The sequence below is a fragment of the Musa acuminata genome, chromosome BXJ1-4 (assembly GCF_036884655.1).
Source record: "Musa acuminata AAA Group cultivar baxijiao chromosome BXJ1-4, Cavendish_Baxijiao_AAA, whole genome shotgun sequence".
NCBI classification, from domain to species: Eukaryota; Viridiplantae; Streptophyta; class Magnoliopsida; order Zingiberales; family Musaceae; genus Musa; species Musa acuminata.
Genome location: NC_088330.1, coordinates 33,549,613 through 33,568,977, shown reverse-complemented (window position 1 = coordinate 33,568,977; position 19,365 = coordinate 33,549,613). Strand labels below are relative to the sequence as shown.

The following is a 19,365-nucleotide window of genomic DNA, read 5'->3' as shown; positions in this document are numbered from 1 at the left end:
AAATGATATATTGATCAAGTCTTGGAGAATTTAGCATGCAACCTTATTCAGCTAATGAAACACCTATTATTATGAGTGAAAAATTCAATCAAAGCGAGTGTCTTAAGAATAACTTGGAAAATAGTTAAATGAAGGATATTCTTTATACATATGCAGTTGGAAGTTTATTATATACTCAAATAAGTACTAGATTAGATATCAGTTTTATAATTGAGATGTTAAGTGGATACCACAACAACTTAAGAATGAAAAATTGAAAAACTAAAAAGAAAGTGATGAGATATTTATAGGGGATAAAAGAATACATGCTCACATACAAAAGATCATATCAGCTTGAAGTGATAGGATATTCATATATTGATTTTACGAATTGTCTCGATAGTAGGAAGTTACTTTAATATTTATATTTATGTTAGTTGGAACAATAATTTTTTGAAAAAGTATAAAGCACATCATTAACAATGGAAGCTGAATTTATGGCTGCGAAATTTTATCTCAGGACCTAATGTGGTCAACTCAATTGTTAGGTCGCTAAGGATATTTTGTAATAATATCACAACAGTTTTTTTTCGAAGAATGACAAGTACTTTAGTGTTTTCAAGCATATCGAGATAAAGACTTGATGATTAAAGAAAGAATCTAAAAAAAGAACTCGAGTGCCACTTTAATCATTATTGATCTATTTACTAAGGCTTTATAGCCTAAAGTGTTTAAAGAATATGTTCTTAGAATAAGACTTATAAGCAACTCATAAGAGATATGACATTGCATGTTTAAGTGAATATTATTATTGATATTTTTTTCTTACTTAATTAAGTTTATTTGTTTCTGTTATCCTACTTATTTATATATATAAGTATATTATAGTTGAATGTGATAACAAAATTATCTCAACAAGACAATCGTTTATGATACTTACGTATATATACATCAATATATTATTATGATAGATATTGTTCAAATTATTTATGACAATCATGCTAGGGAAAAGAAAAACTACAGAGCAACTTCTCAACTATCTATCATCGGCCATTGACTGCCTGAAATGTGACAGTGCTCTTTAGTTTTTAACATTCAGCCAAAGGATATGAGTCTCAAGTGTTAGGATCTGCCTTATCCGTATATTTTCTCAATGTAAATTTAGCTTACAAAATTTATGTCTTTTAACATTCTGAGTGTACCACAATATAGGAAAAGGGCTCCGTAGTTTGTAAGTTGTTTGTCCAGAACACGTTTGTCTATCAATTCTAAGTTAGAAGGCCTCTAAACACAAATGAGAGAAGAGATGATTTATCTAAACAACGCCAATAAGCCACAAGTCCTAACATGATCAATCTAACTATTCTTATATATTTTTACATAATTGAAATTCTTTACTTTGGGAGGATAGCTTTTTTCTGTGGCAGGCAAGCAATGGCCATTATTCTCATATAGTTGCATGTTAGGCTGATGGAACGATGCTATGCAGCCCACTGGGTTTTTACAAAGTTAAATATCTTCAATGACATGATAAATTATCTTGTTTAGCATTATGAATCGTTTGTAAATGTACTAAAATATTCATACAAGACAAGCTGATGGGAGACCATTAATTTGGGGAAATTGATTAGTCTATATCTTAGTGAAACAGTTTGGGCCTTCTCCATGCCTAAACGCTTGATCTTTTCCAGTATTAGTTCTATATCTGTTTGATACCATTTCCACATGCCCTTGTGGAAATTCCAAGAAATTTATGTCTTTTAATATTCTGAGTATACCACAATACAGGGAAAGGGCTCCGTAGTCTGTAAGTTGTTTGTCCATAACATGCTTGTCTATCAATTCTAAGTTAGAAGGCCTCTAAACACAAATGAAAGAAGAGATGATTTGTCTAAACAACTCCAATAAGCCACAAGTCCCAACATGATCAATCTAACTATTCTTATATATTTTTACATAAAAGAAAACCAATCTCATGACATAACCTTGTTAAGAGAACTTATTATCTTTGTTGGTAAATCATGGAATGTGAAATCCTATTTAAGAATGCAACATCTTGTTTATATAATAAATACACTAAGTAATTTATGGAAGAAGGGTTCTTTGCTTGGAAATCTTGGAATCTCAAATCCTATTTACAAATTCATCCAAAACCCTCTGAGCATGAACCTTAATGGCTTAAGGACTAAAATAGGACTCGAAGGCAAGTATACAACTGAAAATATGCAATTTAAAATTTATCTTAAATAGTAAATATAATTATGAAGGAAAATACATCCAAAGTAGAACACTCAACCATATAGAGACTCATTTTTAGTACTGGTCAAAGTGCATTCATGGTGATGGTTTAGAGTCTAGCTGCTCTATTGGAGCAACATCAAAGAAAAAAAGAACTTTGAAGCAACTCTTACATGGAATGTTGTGGTCGGCATGATTTAGGAAGAATAAGTCATAGACTGTTAGGTTTATTCTTAGAGAGCAACATCAGCATCCTATTGCATCGGACAATTTATATTTGTCACACACAACATCTTTTATGTCAAAAGTAGAAACAAAACATATATTGTTGGAAAATAACATGCAGGAGTAGAACATATATTATTTCATAGAAGTTGTTAGCCAAATTAATATTATGTAAATCGGCAATGCTGAGGTTCTGTTCAAGTATCAAAGTTAAGTTATTTACAATAGACAATGCATATTTCTTTACTTTTCTATGGACCGCATTATATGATTTTATCCTATTTCTTGTGTGATTTTTCAAGTCATAAATTTGCTAAAGATGGCTCAAAGTCAGCATTATTAAATCTTACACTAGATTCTGAAAAAGGTGTTGTTATTATCATGTACTAACCGTCATCTCAGCGATTCTCTAAACTGATACTTGATGTGGGCAGAACAAGAGTTTGTAGAATTTTGTGTTTGAGCATGCATGCAAGACACCACTGTTTGGATTCTCTAAAATGGTGAACTTCTATCACTTTCCATGATTCATGTATTATTTCCTACTTCACTTGTTTTTTTTCATTTTTTTTCCCAGAGGGAGGCTACATTTTTTGAGTTTAATGGTTTCACTGATCACAATGTTTGTTCAGATTTTGTAGGTACATTTCGTTGTCAGCTTTTTCATTAAAAGTAGTTCTTACTCCCCCTATAGATTGGTTAATTAACTATGGTATTTAAAGTAATTAAGCTGTTCAGTCACCTAGTTTCTGTTGATAATTAACATGTTGGACTTAAAAATCTTTTTCTTATGGGGTGATGCTTTAGAAGATTATTGATTAACTTGATAGAGAATCACATCATCTTATATGTGCACATGTATTTTTTGTGTATATGTCTAGTTAGTACTTATAAGAAGGACTAAGGGTTCAAAGAGACGAATGTAAGAGACAATATTATATTTTATAGGATAAAAAGAAGTCATGGAAACTCCTTTTGTCTCTTGGTATATTGTTTGATGAGACAATAGTTTTATGTTTGTTGGTTTCCTATAGGTAGGTACGGGAAACATTGTTTTTTCTGTTTGTGAAATGCTAGGTAGATTCCATCTTTCATCACTTGGTTTTATGTGTATCGCATTGGCCTGTGAAGGAAATTAATTGCTTGCATGCTAATGACAGTTGGTCACCAGTTAAGTGCCAAAGAGTCTACCCTGCTTCAGGATGCTTGAATTCAGTCATTAATATTTAGTCAAATGACTTGCTTTGCAGAGCTTCGATTAAGCAAAATGTTTAAATTAGTGCCCAAACAAAATGATTAAGCAGCCTTTGAGAAATCTGCTGTTTCAATCGAACAACTTAGCTGTCCAGAGAGGGAGGGAGCAAAAAATAAAGTTGCGAGAAGACGGGTAACGATAATCTCATGATATGAAATTTTCATTATCTTGTTGGCAACATAGAAGATTTTATAACCTCTTCATTGTTTACCTCTTTTCGTGTGATTTTTGGATCACTTGTGACGGTTAACCTTCTTTAGTTGATGTATGTACTTTGAGAATAACAGGATGTCAGTACTGATTTAATTCTTCGCTCAATAAATATAATCATTTAATGTTTGTTTTAATTTATTTGTCAAAAGCTGGAATAGCTCAGTTGGTTAGAGCGTGTGGCTGTTAACCACAAGGTCGGAGGTTCAAGCCCTCCTTCTAGCGTTGAATATAAGTTTTATATTTCTCTTTTCTTTGAAAAACTTCTATATAATCAAAACATTGTGATGATTTTTTTTATCATATTTGTACAATAGTTCTCGATGATAATTTGTGATATATTCTCTACAGCCAAAGTTGGGTTAATCTATTTCACATCCTGGTGCAACCTCAATTTATGTGTTAATTTGTATGGCATCTATATGGTTTCGGCATAAGTTAATTGTCTTGCTCTGCTGATTTTAGTTTTTCTTAAGAACCTGAATTTTATTTAGTATGTCACTTTGTTGCTTTTGACGGACCTGTTTAGTTTAGTTTGCTTTACGGCTGTCGTTCACTGTTTACGAGGACGAGAGAAAAGGGATGTCGTTATGTGATTGCCTCATAACACTTCTTCAACTGGTTTTGGAATTAATTATATCCATAGAAATTAACTTCTATGGATAGAGGTTGATACAGTCACTTACTTTTTGTTCCCTTAAACTGCAACCTCATTGGGCAAAAAAAATCTGAAAAAAAGAATAAACCGTTTTACTTATGATTCACTTAATTGTTCATTTGGTGGTGTTAGTAATTAGCAAATGTTTATTTATTGTAACTACTAAGGTGCTTTCTTCCTTCAAGATTTGTTTGACAAGTTTAAAAATGTGGGTTCGACTTATCTATTTTTAAATGTGATCATCTATCCTTTATCCATTTTCATGACCTCATATTGAGGAAGATGTTATTTATAATTGGTAATTTCGTTGTTCATGTTCTGATTCTACTCTTTTACAACTTGCGAACTCGTATAATAGTTTCTCAGGCAACTGAGTCACACACAGTTGGATTTCAATCCCATCGATGCCGGTGATTCACTCGCATTCATGTTTGCTCAATGAATCACTACACATGTCGGAAGCGTCCAAAGCATTTACAGTAAAATCGTAAACTTTCACCATAGGAACATCGGAGCAAGGTTCGCAATATCATATCGTACCGGTATTTCGATCTGGGCTCGGTACCGATACGGTACGGTATACCGAGTGGTACACTCAAGTGTGCCGAGTACTGTAACACTATTATAGTGTTAAAGTGCACTCGGACCGGTAACAAGCGATCCGCGTACCGATAACCGATCGAACCGATACGTACCGAGCAGTATAGTTTGGTACTGTAGACCCTGCATCAAAGATCATTTAATGGAGAGATTAGCATATGATGTATAGTGATTTAGACCAATAAAGAACTGAACCCTTTGCTCAGTCATCGCTCCTTAAAAAGGAAGACTACGACCAACAACATAATTAACCTATGGATTTCTATGCTGGAGAAGACCATAAATTGGGCTTCCGTAATGACCTAAAGGACTAAGAGACGAATAAGCTCATGCTTTGATGCTAGGTAGGGTCTGATATAATGGGGTCTGAAGGGTTGCAAACGTTTGTCGTGCAGATTATGGTCTTGCGACAGTTTACGAATATATATAATGAATACTATGTCTCATTTTTGTTTCAAAAAAAAAAAAGAAAATCAGTTAAAATAAAGCTAAACGACAACCAGACACAACTCGTTTTCATGTCATCCAAAATGTAGTCACATTATGATCTATCATGATTTTGATAGATAAAATAGATAAAAAATAGATAAAATAAATCAAAAAATAGATCAATTATGATCTAAATCAAATCACTTTTTTTTTATTCCTATACATGGGATTCCTTCAAAACCTGAGAATATTCTCTTCTTCTTTTTTTACACAATTCTTAAGACAATTTCATATTTCTTTCATCTTCCTATAAACGCACAAATTTTTTTATTGTGCGGACCAAAAGGAATAATGATGTTGGATTATACCAAGTCAAAAATCAAGTGGATATATATATATATATATACATATAGGGTCAAAAGTTCTCAAGAAAGTTCAATGTTCCAAATCACTCTGTCGATTGACAGTGATACATATCTTTGAAGCTACCTTAAGAAAGAAAATGAAGATGAGAGAAAAAGGACCAAATACTGTTCCCTCTTCCAATGTCTAGTGTTAACTCCCTAGACGAGTAAAGTTGCAAACTCACATATAAAGACCACCAAGAGACTGTCGGGCTTTCTGTTTTATTGTCCCTGGAGCTACAAATCAAATCAAGAACTAATATAAACACCACTAAGAAGAAGCACCTTATGTCCATCTATCCCTGATTGCAGCTACCACTATTTCCATAATTTAACAGATTTGTCGTGGCTAGCAGATGCGACCAATCCAGTCGAGTGTGATTGCGCCAAGGCTGCAATAACACCTTCATGTGCTTGAATTCCGCTGCTCTTTGTCCCAATGATGTCCCACAGCTCTATTGTCTGCATAAATTGAAAGAGCGCTCAGCAACCAAGGAAATCTATATAAGCAGTTCCTGCCTGTTACAGTAGTGTTTTCACTTGTCACAGTATTTTTGGCTTGTTATACTGTTTTGACTACCACAATAAAAATCCTATATGACTTACTCGAAAACACTGTAAATGATTTAAATGGACTCCCAACTTGAACCAAACTAGTTACAAGCCTAAAAATATAATATTATAATGGTCTATGAGCAATGACAATCAAATAGACACAATATGATGTCACTTACAATGTTTTTCAATAACATTTATAATATTTTTAGTACCTCAATGACACACTATAGACGCTATTAAAAAACACTATAAACGATCGAAATGAAAACACTATAACAATTGAAATTTTGTTTTTAAAAAAAAACAAATGAAAAAATTTGCGAGAAAACTTTTGAGAGATATTTTGTGTATTTTTCAAATTAGAGTACTGTTTGGGAAATACCCAAAATATGAGTATTTTCTAAGGAAATCGCCCTTTTTTCAACACATCTTTATAAGGCTCTAATCAAGATACTATTTTTATGATAATCTAAATGGTAAAACAGCTTTCTGAGAATGCATAATAAATCAGAGAACGGTTAGGACAGTGTATGCGAGGAGTCTTTTTCATACAAACTTGAGCAGTGCACTTGTTATTTGCCTACTATATTTGTTAAAAGAACTTGATATCAACATTCAATACTTAAGTGGAAAAAGCAAATTATTCAACGACTAAAAGAGGATAGCTGAGAATTCATGCAAACTACTTTATACAACATTATATGATTAACATAGATATACCTGATAGCCACCAATAATCAAGATTTGGGGGCATCTTGGATGGAAGATGCATGAATGAAACTGGTTTCCGGTGGAGTTCAGTTCATGGATACACTCCCAAGTTTGCAAAGACCATACTTTAACTAAGTCCTGACTAACAGAAGCAAGAGTTTTGCCATTTGCATCCCAGCAAATGGCATGGACCTCCTTCTTATGACCCTGTGATGCATAGAGAGAGATTGATAAGCAATGGAAGCAAACTAATGATTGACTATGTTCTAGAAGTTAGAAAGTTTGTCAAATGGACCTGCAACGTGCGTGTCTTTGTATGCGTCTCAACATCAAAAATAGATACAACATTTTCTGCAGCTGCAGCCAGAAACTGTCCACTTCTAGGCTGAAATCTCACTTGTACCGTAGCACCCTGGTTCACCAGCAAAGAAGACTAAAAAATTTCGAACTTTTGTGATCAACCAAGTGAATTCATAAAGATACCATGGAACCAACCTTAGAAACACGTTTACACATATACTTGTCAGAACTCCAGTACCGGATCTCACCATTGTCATCACAAGAGCATAAAATATCCATCTCTTTGGGATGAAAATCAACTGATGTTACATGCGAGGTGTGCCCAGTGAAAGTATTTAAACAATGAATTGACTACAAAACAAACAAGGGAATATAATCAGCATAAAAGGAATAACCAGAGTAACAATAAGACATAAACATAAATAAAATTTGAATGTCCTCTAAGCTTACAATTTTAGAAATTGGATATGACTATCAATGAAGCAATCTTACACCAAAAACACAAAAGTAAACAAAATGAAACAACTATTTAAATAAAAAGTTAAGAGATGCTAAATTGATTTTCTTGTGACTCCGATACAACCAAGTACGGATCATATTAGTAGGGAAATTTCTGCAGGCAAGAAAGATGATTAGATTTATATAGATTAAGAAAAAAAAAAAGGAAATCTAGATTTTTCAACAGATGGATGGTATCTATTATTTTAAAAAGGTAGAGGATAAGAAAAAAGCTGACGATGCTTGTTGCAACTTTGAGCCAAGTGACAAGAGTGACTGGTGGTTTTAACACATCCAACAGAGACCAATAACAGATCACTAGAAAGAAGCAAGTCAATTTCAAAGAAGTAATCACAAAAGACATAAAGGAAGGCCAACTACCTACATAAGTTTAAAGTTTGAACAATGTTTTTTTGCCTACATATCACCAAAGAGCATGCCTTATCGAGCTTAATGGCAAGAGAAGATAACTCTACCAAGGAGCACTTAAATGGATATGAATTTCTTTCATAATTGTTGATGTGAAATCCTAAGACAAAAGCTCCAACAGAGAAGTATAAAAGATAAAAGACAGGTACCTCTACATACGGATATATTTTTTAGGATAATATCTAATCAAATCTGGGTATTAATTGGATTCCTGAGAATTAACAAACAAGTTCTTAGAAATAATTAATAAGGTCAAAAATTTAGATATGATTTAATACACTAATTTGTGAGTATAACTAAACAACTAACAAACCCGCAATATAATGACGGTGATTAAAAAACATACTTCTGCTGCATTCCATAGTCGAACAGTTTTATCAAAAGAAGATGTTGCCAGCTGACTTGAGTTTGGCCTAAAACAGACATCAGTAATAATATGAGAATGCTCTTGGGAACTGCTCATGGTTTGCATTGTATCCATGTTCCAGAGGACAACCTATTACAGTGATAAAATATAAGATGGTAAGCACCAGAAACAATGAAAAATAAACCATGGCAGTTAAGATTGTTACTTATATGCAACATGGAAACAACTGAGAGAATCATCATATGAAAAACACCACTATAATCAACAAAAAAGAACCTATCTCTACCTGTACATGAACCCACAGAATATGGTTTTTCTTGTAGGAGCTTCATCTCCTTTATTACAGTCAACCAGATGATTACTTTCTTTCGAACAAAACATGTGTTTTTCCTTCATATATAATCTTTACACCAGAATATATACAGACTTACTGCTCCCATATGCCAGATTCAAAATCAAATGTTATTGTCTACGTTCTAAATCCAATGGCTCAAGATTTGCACAATTCCCATCATGCCAAAGTGCATAAAATGGGGACTCAATGAAGAGCTTGCACTTAGTTCCTACTTTTAGTACATTGCAACAGAACTTTTAGAAAATGGACTGCAAAATTTGCATAAAATTGGACCAAAAAAGTTGTTTATATCTAGTATTTAGTTGCACTATTAAATGAGATTAACATAAGTCTTCTACCATATATCTTCACAAAATAGGCCAAGAATCCTAGTCAAAATGGCAAAATAAATTTGGATTTCTTGAAATTGACATCACACTACCACATTTTGGATAAGAAGACCTATTCAATAGATAATACACAACATAGGAGGACCTGATAACTTGAGAACAGGAAAAGAATAGGGAGTCAACAACATGAATCAATCAGATGAGATGCATGCATATCTTTTATGAAACAAAACAATATTAACTCATTTCATTTTTCAATTGCTTGACAAGAAAACAATAATCATAAATTCTAGGCCATGGTTTTAAATGATGAAGAGTTGCAACCATACTGTGACATATGATCTCAACATAGACCCTAAGAGTATGCTGATGCTGATAGAAGCTATAGGACTGTCAGCAAATAGGGGATTATTGGAGTATTGCAAGTTTCCATGGTTATATCACTTTGGGTTGGAATTATTTACAGTTGACCATTTGGGAAAGTTTTTGAAGGCAAACACACCACAGTAAAAAGAAAAAGAGTTAAATGTTCTGTATCTTCTTTCTCCCTTCACCATGTGTTGCTATTGAAGCCCTCCACCCCTTTCGTTCTGCTCACTACCAAAATCATGTCTACCACAAACCAAAAACAAACTCCATTAGCTCCAATCTACTCGCCATGGTGCTAACAGCATATAAGGATCTTGTCAAAGAGATGCTCTGCCTCCCTCCTGTTAGGAACGAGTCGGCACTAAGAGGGGGGGGGGTGAATTAGTGCAGTGGTAAAAACGTTGGTTTCAAAAAATTCGTTACGATTAAAACCAATTCGGAAGATGTTAACTTGAAAGCATACCGAAGAGTGTAGTGGATGTAAAGCAAGTAATGAGAAGGCAATTTGCAGTTAAAGTAAATTACTCAAAAGAAATGCAAACCAGATTTTTATAGTGGTTCGATCGTCGTGACCTACATCCACTCCACCGATTCCTCTTCCGTCGAGGCCACCAGCATCCACTATCAGTCTTCCTTCAATAGGCAAAGACCAACCACTTTTTACAGCTCTTTCTCCTTTTACCAGGTTTAGGAGATAACCCTTACACCCCCACTTACTCCTCTCTCAAACTATTCTAACACTTAGAACTTTGAGAGGAGTTCACACAATTAAAACAGAGTTTTCTTTCCTTTTTTGCTCTCGGTTGTGTGTACTTTAACCAGGGATGAGAGGGGTATTTATAGGCCTTAAGTTGATTCAAACTTGGAGCCTAAAAATGTCTCATCCCGGGTCTCCCGGGTACGGGCGATACCACCGTCAGTGCCAGTCTGACACTGACACTGGGCGGTACCACCGCCCAGTCTGGTGGTACCACTGCTTGACACCTTGCATTGGGCGGTACTACCACCTGACAACCTCTCGAAGACTGTGTTTGGGCGGTACCACCGCCCAGACCGATGATACCACCGCCTGACATGGTCTCGGAGACTGTGCCACGACGGTGCCACCTGTTGGGTCATTGTTTGGGCCTTTCATTGGGCCTGACACGGTCCATACATGGGCCCAACTGGCCCCTAATTGGGTTGGCCCAATTCCAATCCCAATTATGTGCTAACTACGAATTCTAAGACATTTACTAAGCTAAACAAAGTCCGTAAGTCTATGTTTCTTCCGGCGAACTTCCGATGATCTCTCGGCAATGTTCTAGCGGACTCCCGACAAGCTCTTGGACTTCACGACGATCTTCTTAGCGAGTTTCGACGAGCTTCTTTGGCAAGCTCCTGGACTTCTCGGTCAATTCCGGTAGAACTTCCGACGAACATCCGGACTTCCGACGAACTCTCGAACTCCCAACGAAATCACGTTCTTGACTCCGAGACTTCATTTTGCTTTATGCCTTGCAATCGTAGTTAATCCTGCACACATAAAAACCTACTTCGATCTAGATAATTATTACAAAGCTTGAATCATGTTGTCTGACATGTTATTGGTTCATCGACGCTTCGTCCGATTCTTCAGCGCATCGTCCTCTCTTGCGGTCGATTGCCCAATCGGCCAGTTGACCTCTACAACTCCGATATCCTTAGCGCAATATCCGCTCTTCTTGACCCGATGCCCAAAACCATGGTCCGAAGCCTTCTGTCGATACATCGACCGATCCTTCGATGTGACGTCCAATCTTCTGACACTTTTTCTCCGGCCCAACATGATTCTTCCTGCTTCCATTGTCTCTCCTTGATCGAAGCTTTCTGCGTCACTCAAAACGCATATCAAATCATAAACACCATCAATTGGTTTCATCATCAAAATATGAGATTCAACACCTCCTACTCTCCTTTCTTCGGTAGAGCAATTATGGTAGAAACTATGAATAACAATGGAGTAGTAGGTGGCAAAGCCAGAATGTGACAAGAACCACCAGATAAGGCAAATCCATTGTTAGAGGTCATGACTAGTCATATTGTTGGAACACCTTCCCCACTCTGTACCCTCCCAAAAATTCACTCTCTAAAATTCCTTTATTTACTCGAACTACAACCGAAGCAAAAACATACTTTCTGTAACATTTTGTTGTTGCAAAAATCGAATACCTTAATACCCTTTTTTCTCATAGTTAATATCATCTATGTTGCCAAACAGGGCCCTAAATGAATGTTATCCTAACTTATGTCAGCACATTACCAACACATGTGGCATGCCAAGAAAACTATGTAACATGCACCAGAACTCTCAAGTCATGAATTGCTAGAAAGGACATGCATACTTGCAACAACTTGAGCTTTAATCCCCCTGAAAGCTATCTTCCGAGCTATTCAACTAAACACTAACACGTAATTCCACAGAATTGATAGATATTGCCATCTTTATTCCTTATCTTAATGAACAATCTACATCATCAGATGTGCCCATCTGCTTGATGAAATCATGCCCTTGAACCATTTGTCTAGATGGATGTGAAATGTAACAGTTACAATTTAGAATTTTGATTATGGTTGATAACAGAAGCAATATAATATGCAACTTATTTAACACAAAGAAACTATCATTTCCTTGACAACCTAATGATGGTTAAGAGAAATGCATAAACAGTCAGAAAAGAATATGGGTGTAGTTAAGTAATATTTTGTTCTGTCTCCACAGAAGCCAACAGGAAACAAATTTAATATGTATTTTTGCTCAATTTATGATTTATATGACACTTTCTTAAAGCTAATAAAGCAAGTTGTATGAGAATCACAATCAAGCAAAAATTAACTGACTACATTGTAACAATTTGATAAAACTTTAAAATATAAGTAGTCAATGACAATCGACATCTATGTCAGGAAGGGAAATCAGTCTGGTATTTATGCTGCACCAACCACATAGTACCCGACCAAGTTGAAATGAATGAAATTGACACGAACGTCACCTTTTTATCATGCCCAGCACTAGCAAGTCTCTTTCCATCTGAAGAGAAGTGGCATGAAACCACTTTGCTGTTACTGGTACAGATGCAACCATACTCACCAAAGGTAAAACCTAAGACAGAGATTCTGTACATGTTAAAAAGTAATTTAGTAGAGGTATAAAACTGAATAGCCAATAGAGAGAACAGGTACCGTTCAGAGATTCTGCATTGTGCTCAGCAGTACTTTTCAATGCAGCAAAGATATCCCGTCCGTCTCCCTCATCATTTGAAAGAAACGATTCAACATTGTCATCCAAAGAACCAACATCCCCAAAATGTTCCAGGTCATCCTGCAATCAGAAGAGCCAGTCATCTTAATCAGATGGTCCCAAACCATTATCTTCCACTTTCATGATAATAACACTGAAATAATTGGACATACCATCTGATTTGAAGAAGCAAGCCCACCTGTTCTATCAGCTCCATACATCATCAAGCTTTTGGACATGGTACTAGCATTTTGCAGATTGCTAGCCATCGAAACTCCATCACCAGTTGTATGAATGGAAGGAGTTGATGGAGGGGAGTTGGCAGAAGGCATACCAGCACTATTTGCAGCTCCAGAGGAGGTAGATTTTCTCTTCCTAGTACTCTAGAAATTGTGTTAAAATTTCACATCGATCAGTATGAATCTATAAGGGTGTGTAAATGCTCAATAAGATGCTACCACAATATATATCAGAAAAAGAAAAGGAAAAGGAGGGAGGAAAAATCTACACAAATACCTGTTGCAACTGTTGTTGCTGCACCAGTTCCTGGGTTTGTTGATTAGATGACTGCTGAATCTGGGATGCCTAAAATGAGAACATGCAATTGTTAGCAAGGCAGTCATGCTATCTTTAGGAGGCATAACTGAGTAGCACAGAAGCCAGCGATAAAGACATGAAGAAAAGAATTCAAGACATAAAAAAATGATAAATATGAAGAAGCTTAAGTAAACTGGATCATAAGTGCACCTCAATGTTCCAGCATGGAACAGAACTGCAAGTCAAGAAGCTCTGACATGATATTCAACATAAAATGACTTGTTACATACCCTAACCACCCTAAAGAAATGTACCAAACCATAATTAAATAAATTATGATCTCATAAATACTAGCAAACAGGGAAAATTACAACACAGGAAACATATATTCATGTAAATATATACATTTAGAGAGAGAATGTATATATTACATTACTGCAACTAACTCATTGAAAATATGACTAAAAAAAAGAAAGGTCTGATAGCCAATGTTTGATAACTGTTATTGCAGGGATAATCATATTTAAGAGACTAAAACTTTGAGATACCTAAATTAATATGCTAAATTAGCAACAGACATACTAGAGAAGTTTGGAGCAGACAACACATGGAAAGTTCTTTCTGCATTCGTCTTTGGTATGTGTATCATAGGGAAGTCAGGGCATCAAATGGCTGAGACCATCAACAGTTCCTTTTTCCCATCTTTGTAATTTAATGCATGTTTGCAGTGATGAGATCTGACTTGAACTTGCTTAAGGCCTACACTTCAAAAGCATGGAAAAATGTTATCAAACTACAAACTTTAGCAAGAGGGTTCAAAAGGACATGCACCAGTTGCAACACCTCAAGAAAGTTCCTCAGTAAATATGTTTCCATGATATGCCAGGCCTTCTGTTAAAGAATGTTGGCACAAAATCCATATCTTCATCCATCATTTTATCCACAGATAGAATATTCAGAAGAGTTTTTCATAGCACTCGGACTGATCCCAAGCTAGATATCAACGAATGAATACCAATTATCCATAAATTTTTGTTGTTGGCCTATTGACCAACTTTTGGACATCCTTATCATTAGGTCTTGGTGCTTTTTCTTGACCCTGCAATCCTTTGACTCCTGAATTTTTGCTTCTTTTCCTAGAAACTAAAATATCAACTAAACAACAACATCAAAATTAAGATCTGACTGTCTGTTTAAGCTTTGTGAAAATCCACGAACTTACCCTCAAATTGTACAGAAGCTACCTATTCAACGTTTACCACATGCAGGCATATTTTAGCAAGTAATCCGTTTAACTTATTAATTCATGGACTCTGATGTCTAAAGACAATTTCTCCTTAGCATCGTGGCTTATCAGACTATCGCTTGCCAAAAGCAACTGAAGAAAAAATCTGCCATTTTATCCAGCAGGCCTGTGACCCTCCACCCAACTTTTCTTGCATTTATTTCATCAAACAAGCCTTATTGGTCAAAATTAACAATCAACTTAAATCATGACAAGTATATTGTCCATGAACAAATAGTTTTCTATGAAAAGTTATGATGAAGCAGCTAACGAAGGTGAAAAGCAAAACAAAAGTTGAACATATGGTTCACACTTCAATGACATGCTTCACTCCCATATAAATTCAAAAGCCATAAATTCTGATTTTCACATATGCAAGAGAGCAAGGTGCCCTCCCGAGCAACACACATGCACAGAAAACAGAAAATAAATAAAAAAACACATATGCAGGAAATAAAGCCTATTCTTTTGATGGTTGAATCAATATCTATCTTTACAACCTAAGTCAGTCAAAGTCAAATGTATTCCACATGTTCTAAGTGTAAATCACTATGAAAAGCAACATAAGAGAACTAACCTTGATGATAGATTGATCCTGTCTGACCTTTGGCGAACTTGACTCGCTAGGAGAACCAATTGATGCATCATTTCCATTCATCTGACCATCTTTCCCACCAAGTCCACTCCTAGGCAGGGCTCGAATCTTACGATGATCCAGACCGTAGTTAGACAAATCGATATTGCTTTGTGCTTGGGCCTGTGCTAAATTCTGCTGCTGTTCATTTGGTGATAGCAGCTGAAACTGGCTTTGATTTGGTAGAAAAGGCTTGTTTACTTGTGGGCCAAAATTTTGACATAATTGATCAATTCCCTATCAAATTGATAAATTGGTACACATGAAAATTGATAAAATAAAGGAAAGAAACAAAATTTCAAAGATAATAGCAATAACCCTACTGCCAAAGGCCAGCCTTTCAGCGGAAGACCACTAACACCTTGGGTTCCTGTGGAACAGGAAAAAGTGCAAGTAAACACAAGTTGCAGATTTTAAATATTTGTAACAGCAAGTGCAAGTAAAACACAAGTTGCAGATTGTGGTTACTTGTAAGTTGTAACTATTAAACTTCATTACAAAATCAACAAAAGTACCTGTTCTTGGCAAAACTTCAGTGTTAACTTATAATTACTTTGAACTTTGAAGTAGGATTTCTTGATGAAATGTAACTTCTAAAGATTTTAAGCATTTCAAGCATTTCGTTGTGGATTTCAAAATACCTACAAGGTAATCTTTATGAAGTCTTGAAATTGACATTATCATTAAAAATTGTGCTTAATTTTAAAAAATTAAGATCCTATGTCACTATGTGTGACATCATAAGGATTTTTTTACATCTAACTATTTAATTTGTATCTTCAGGGAAAGCCTAATGATCTAGAGATCCCTCCATGCAATATCTTAAAGTCCAAATTTGTCAAACTTTCAAGATTTCTATCCTTATATATAATTGTTCTGTAACTATAACATACGTGCAAGAGAAATCTTTTCATGAATTTCCAATGGAGTTGCTTACCAGCACCACCTAATCCAGATTTTGCCTGCATAATCCCTTGGCTATATAATGAAGAAGGATCCTTATGCAAAGATTTGTGCATTGCACCAATGTCACCCTTAATGTCCTGCAATAGTTATATGTTGACAGAATAAACAAAAATCTACAAGGAAAGAAAAAAGGTAAACAAGGGACAGATGGCGCAAAAGATTACAGATGTCTGTTGATTCTGTCCCTGAATATGTTGCATCGCAGCAGATCCACTGACGGGACTTTGGATAAACTGCCTGCAGCCAGATCGGAAAGAACAACTTATTGGTCCTGTTATTAAGCATCCTAGTAACAGTGATGAGATTCAAACACTGGGCAATACCCTGGATGGTTGGTTGCAGATCTGAGAAGTGCAACTCTATTACCGTCGAGAAATTGTGAGGATATTGCAGTATCCATTGACTGTGGCTGCTTCATGCGCTCTTCATAAATTTTCGCAGCCATTATACTAGCTGTTGGTGGTCCCGAAATGCCAGTAATGTTTGTTGCATTCATTGCCCCATTGAGAGAAGGATGAATAGCATTTCTTCTCTGAAATTGTGCCTGTTGCTGCTGCAGGATCTGCACTTGCTGCATGTGCAACTGTCTTTGATGTTCTTCCTTTGCTTTTGCCCGCTGTGTCTGAAGTTTTGACAGAAGATTTCTTGGAGTAACCATTCTAGACCAGAGAATATTAAAAATTGAAAAGAGATTATCTCCAAGGAAGCTACCTCTATGTATGCTGCAGCTACTTGAGAATGTTTTTCATTTGTTCTAGAAATGAAAATATCCCAAAATACAGACCACCACTCGAAAAGGAAGCCTCCAGGAGCATCAATTGCTGCAAGTCAATCCAAGTTATGTGGTTGTTCATATCCAAGTGTGGAACTTTTAAACATGCTTGAAAGCTAGATCTAAAAGGTTGTATACAGCATTTAGTTATGGTTGAACACAAAATAAAAGAAAATAAATCTGATATTCAGAAACCATATAACCCAGGATGTGCTGGCAGAAATGACTTGGTTCTTTTCTGTGGATTTTAGGACTTATCTGTCGTCAATAAATTATCACAAATAATTACCACCAACATGAATTTCATAATTAGCTTGGTAATATCCAACATATATGCATGATATATATATGTATATATATGTGTGTGTGTGTGTGTGTGTGTTTGTGTGTGTGTGTGTGTGTGTGTATGTGTATATATATATACATATATACATATATACATATATATATATATATACATAAATACATATATACATATGTATATATATATACATATATATATATATATATATATATATGTATATATATATATCATAAATTTTCTACCATTGCAACACAATTCCATTGCACAATGAGGAAATCCATAATCCAACCTACTGAGATATCACTAGGAATACAAAAGATAGAATTTTCATGCTGAAGATAGGAGTGTTTTACAATGTCAAAGAAATTCATGTCCTGAAAGATTGGATCCTATATTTTTCCCTTTTTTCCAAAATTGAAAGAAAATTTTATTATATTAAATAGCATATATGATGCTCACACGTTGAGATCCATCACTTGTGCAATAATGCACTAACCAATCAAATGTCTCAACATAGACTGGGTGTTACATTTATTTGCAGTTTTGGGCACGGTTCTTAAGCAGACCAGCCCATGGAATTGTTAGATGATACTCAAAGTAGTAATGTGGAACGAAAATAGTAAAAGATGCTTTATTAATAGTATTTTTCCTGTTAATATTTGATAAAAACATAACATACTTTATTAATAGTAAAAGATATTTCAGAATATATGCTTAAGTCCTAGAGTTTGTACGCAACATTTCGCTGATATCGAGCAAATGTAAGTCAACATGTCATCAGGAGGGTCTGGAAAAAAAAAATAGTTGGATGGTTAAACCCACAAGAATCTGGAATGGCTAGATACCAAGACGTAGATCAATACGAGTGCCTTGCTAAACCTACTTCAGGGATTTGTACTATATAAACTAAATAAATAGATTTCTCCCGGTTGATCTTAAAGAAAATGCTGATAACAAGATACAATTTAGGTCAGGGAAAAGAAAAGATTTTACTCACCCACAGGTTCAGCCGAAACTTTCCCCTCTTCCTTGAAAGCTTTGGCAGTGGCTTGCAAGTTCCGTTTCAATAGATAATCATGGATATACACATCAAGCCTAACAAGATAGAATCGAAAGGAATCAAAATTTAAAACAACTAACACAGCATATAATTCCATAAATTAAAAGTCGAGAAAAATCCAAACTCCTACTCACATCTTGTCCGCTTCCCAATTACTCTGCGCCATAATTTATGCTCCAATATACGGCTCTCCACACGAACAATCACAATTCCTATTTCCTTGCAAAAGCTTCACTACCGAGAAAAAAAAAGGGAACAAACTTATCAAACAACCAAACCCCAGACCCAAAAGGCAGACGACGAATCCAAGAAGATGGATGATGCACACCGTATCCTACATTACAGAAACCGACATCGACATTCAAGATTCCCGCACAACAAAAGAAACAAATTAGAATCAACAACAAACGCAAACGAAACCCACAATTTCGTGACACGCGAAGGCAAGAAATCGATTTCCGAACTCCGACTTCAGACCGCCACCCCCTCGTCTGCAATTCCCTTAAACGACCGATTCTTGGGCCTCAACGAACGAGATGAGAGATCAAAATTGCCAAAGCAGTAGACGGAGAAGGCGATCGCGGAAAGATTAGGTCGAGTCGGGAGATATCGAAGACGCGGAAGAGTCCAACCT

General features: G+C 35.5%; 1 protein-coding gene and 1 non-coding gene across 3 annotated transcripts; one reads left to right on the top strand and one right to left on the bottom strand.

The window, feature by feature from the left end:
- Window positions 1-4,058: 4,058 nt before the first annotated feature.
- On the top strand, window positions 4,059-4,132 carry TRNAN-GUU (transfer RNA asparagine (anticodon GUU)). Its single transcript has one exon. It is a non-coding gene; the product is annotated as a tRNA-Asn (tRNA).
- A 1,834-nt stretch (window positions 4,133-5,966) lies between these two features.
- On the bottom strand, window positions 5,967-19,365 carry LOC135655335 (transcriptional corepressor LEUNIG_HOMOLOG-like). 2 transcript variants are annotated; one of them, XM_065175723.1, is made up of 18 exons: window positions 19,156-19,365; window positions 18,866-19,065; window positions 18,669-18,766; window positions 17,307-17,416; window positions 16,919-17,217; window positions 16,760-16,832; window positions 16,567-16,672; window positions 15,953-15,999; window positions 15,573-15,866; window positions 13,690-13,758; window positions 13,347-13,556; window positions 13,116-13,254; window positions 12,926-13,035; window positions 8,841-8,990; window positions 7,763-7,918; window positions 7,563-7,679; window positions 7,277-7,474; window positions 5,967-6,460 (listed from the first exon to the last, which is right to left on the bottom strand). In XM_065175723.1, exons 2-18 carry the CDS (start codon window positions 18,895-18,897, stop codon window positions 6,317-6,319), a joined length of 2,352 nt encoding a protein of 783 aa, XP_065031795.1. In that variant the 5' UTR covers window positions 18,898-19,065; window positions 19,156-19,365; the 3' UTR covers window positions 5,967-6,316. The 2 variants fall into 2 exon arrangements, with proteins under 2 accessions (XP_065031795.1, XP_065031796.1); XM_065175724.1 differs by having other exon boundaries at window positions 18,866-18,965.

What these genes read in the sequence shown, in the direction of transcription:
- LOC135655335 (XM_065175723.1), bottom strand. Translation starts at nt 18,897, where the DNA reads ATGGCGCAGAGTAATTGGGAAGCGGACAAGAT. An exon ending in AGCAACAACAGTTGCAACAG is followed by an intron (nt 13,557 to 13,689) that starts GTATTTGTGTAG and finishes CACAATTTCTAG; the next exon opens with AGTACTAGGAAGAGAAAATC. An exon ending in CAATGCAGAATCTCTGAACG is followed by an intron (nt 13,036 to 13,115) that starts GTACCTGTTCTC and finishes TCTCTGTCTTAG; the next exon opens with GTTTTACCTTTGGTGAGTAT.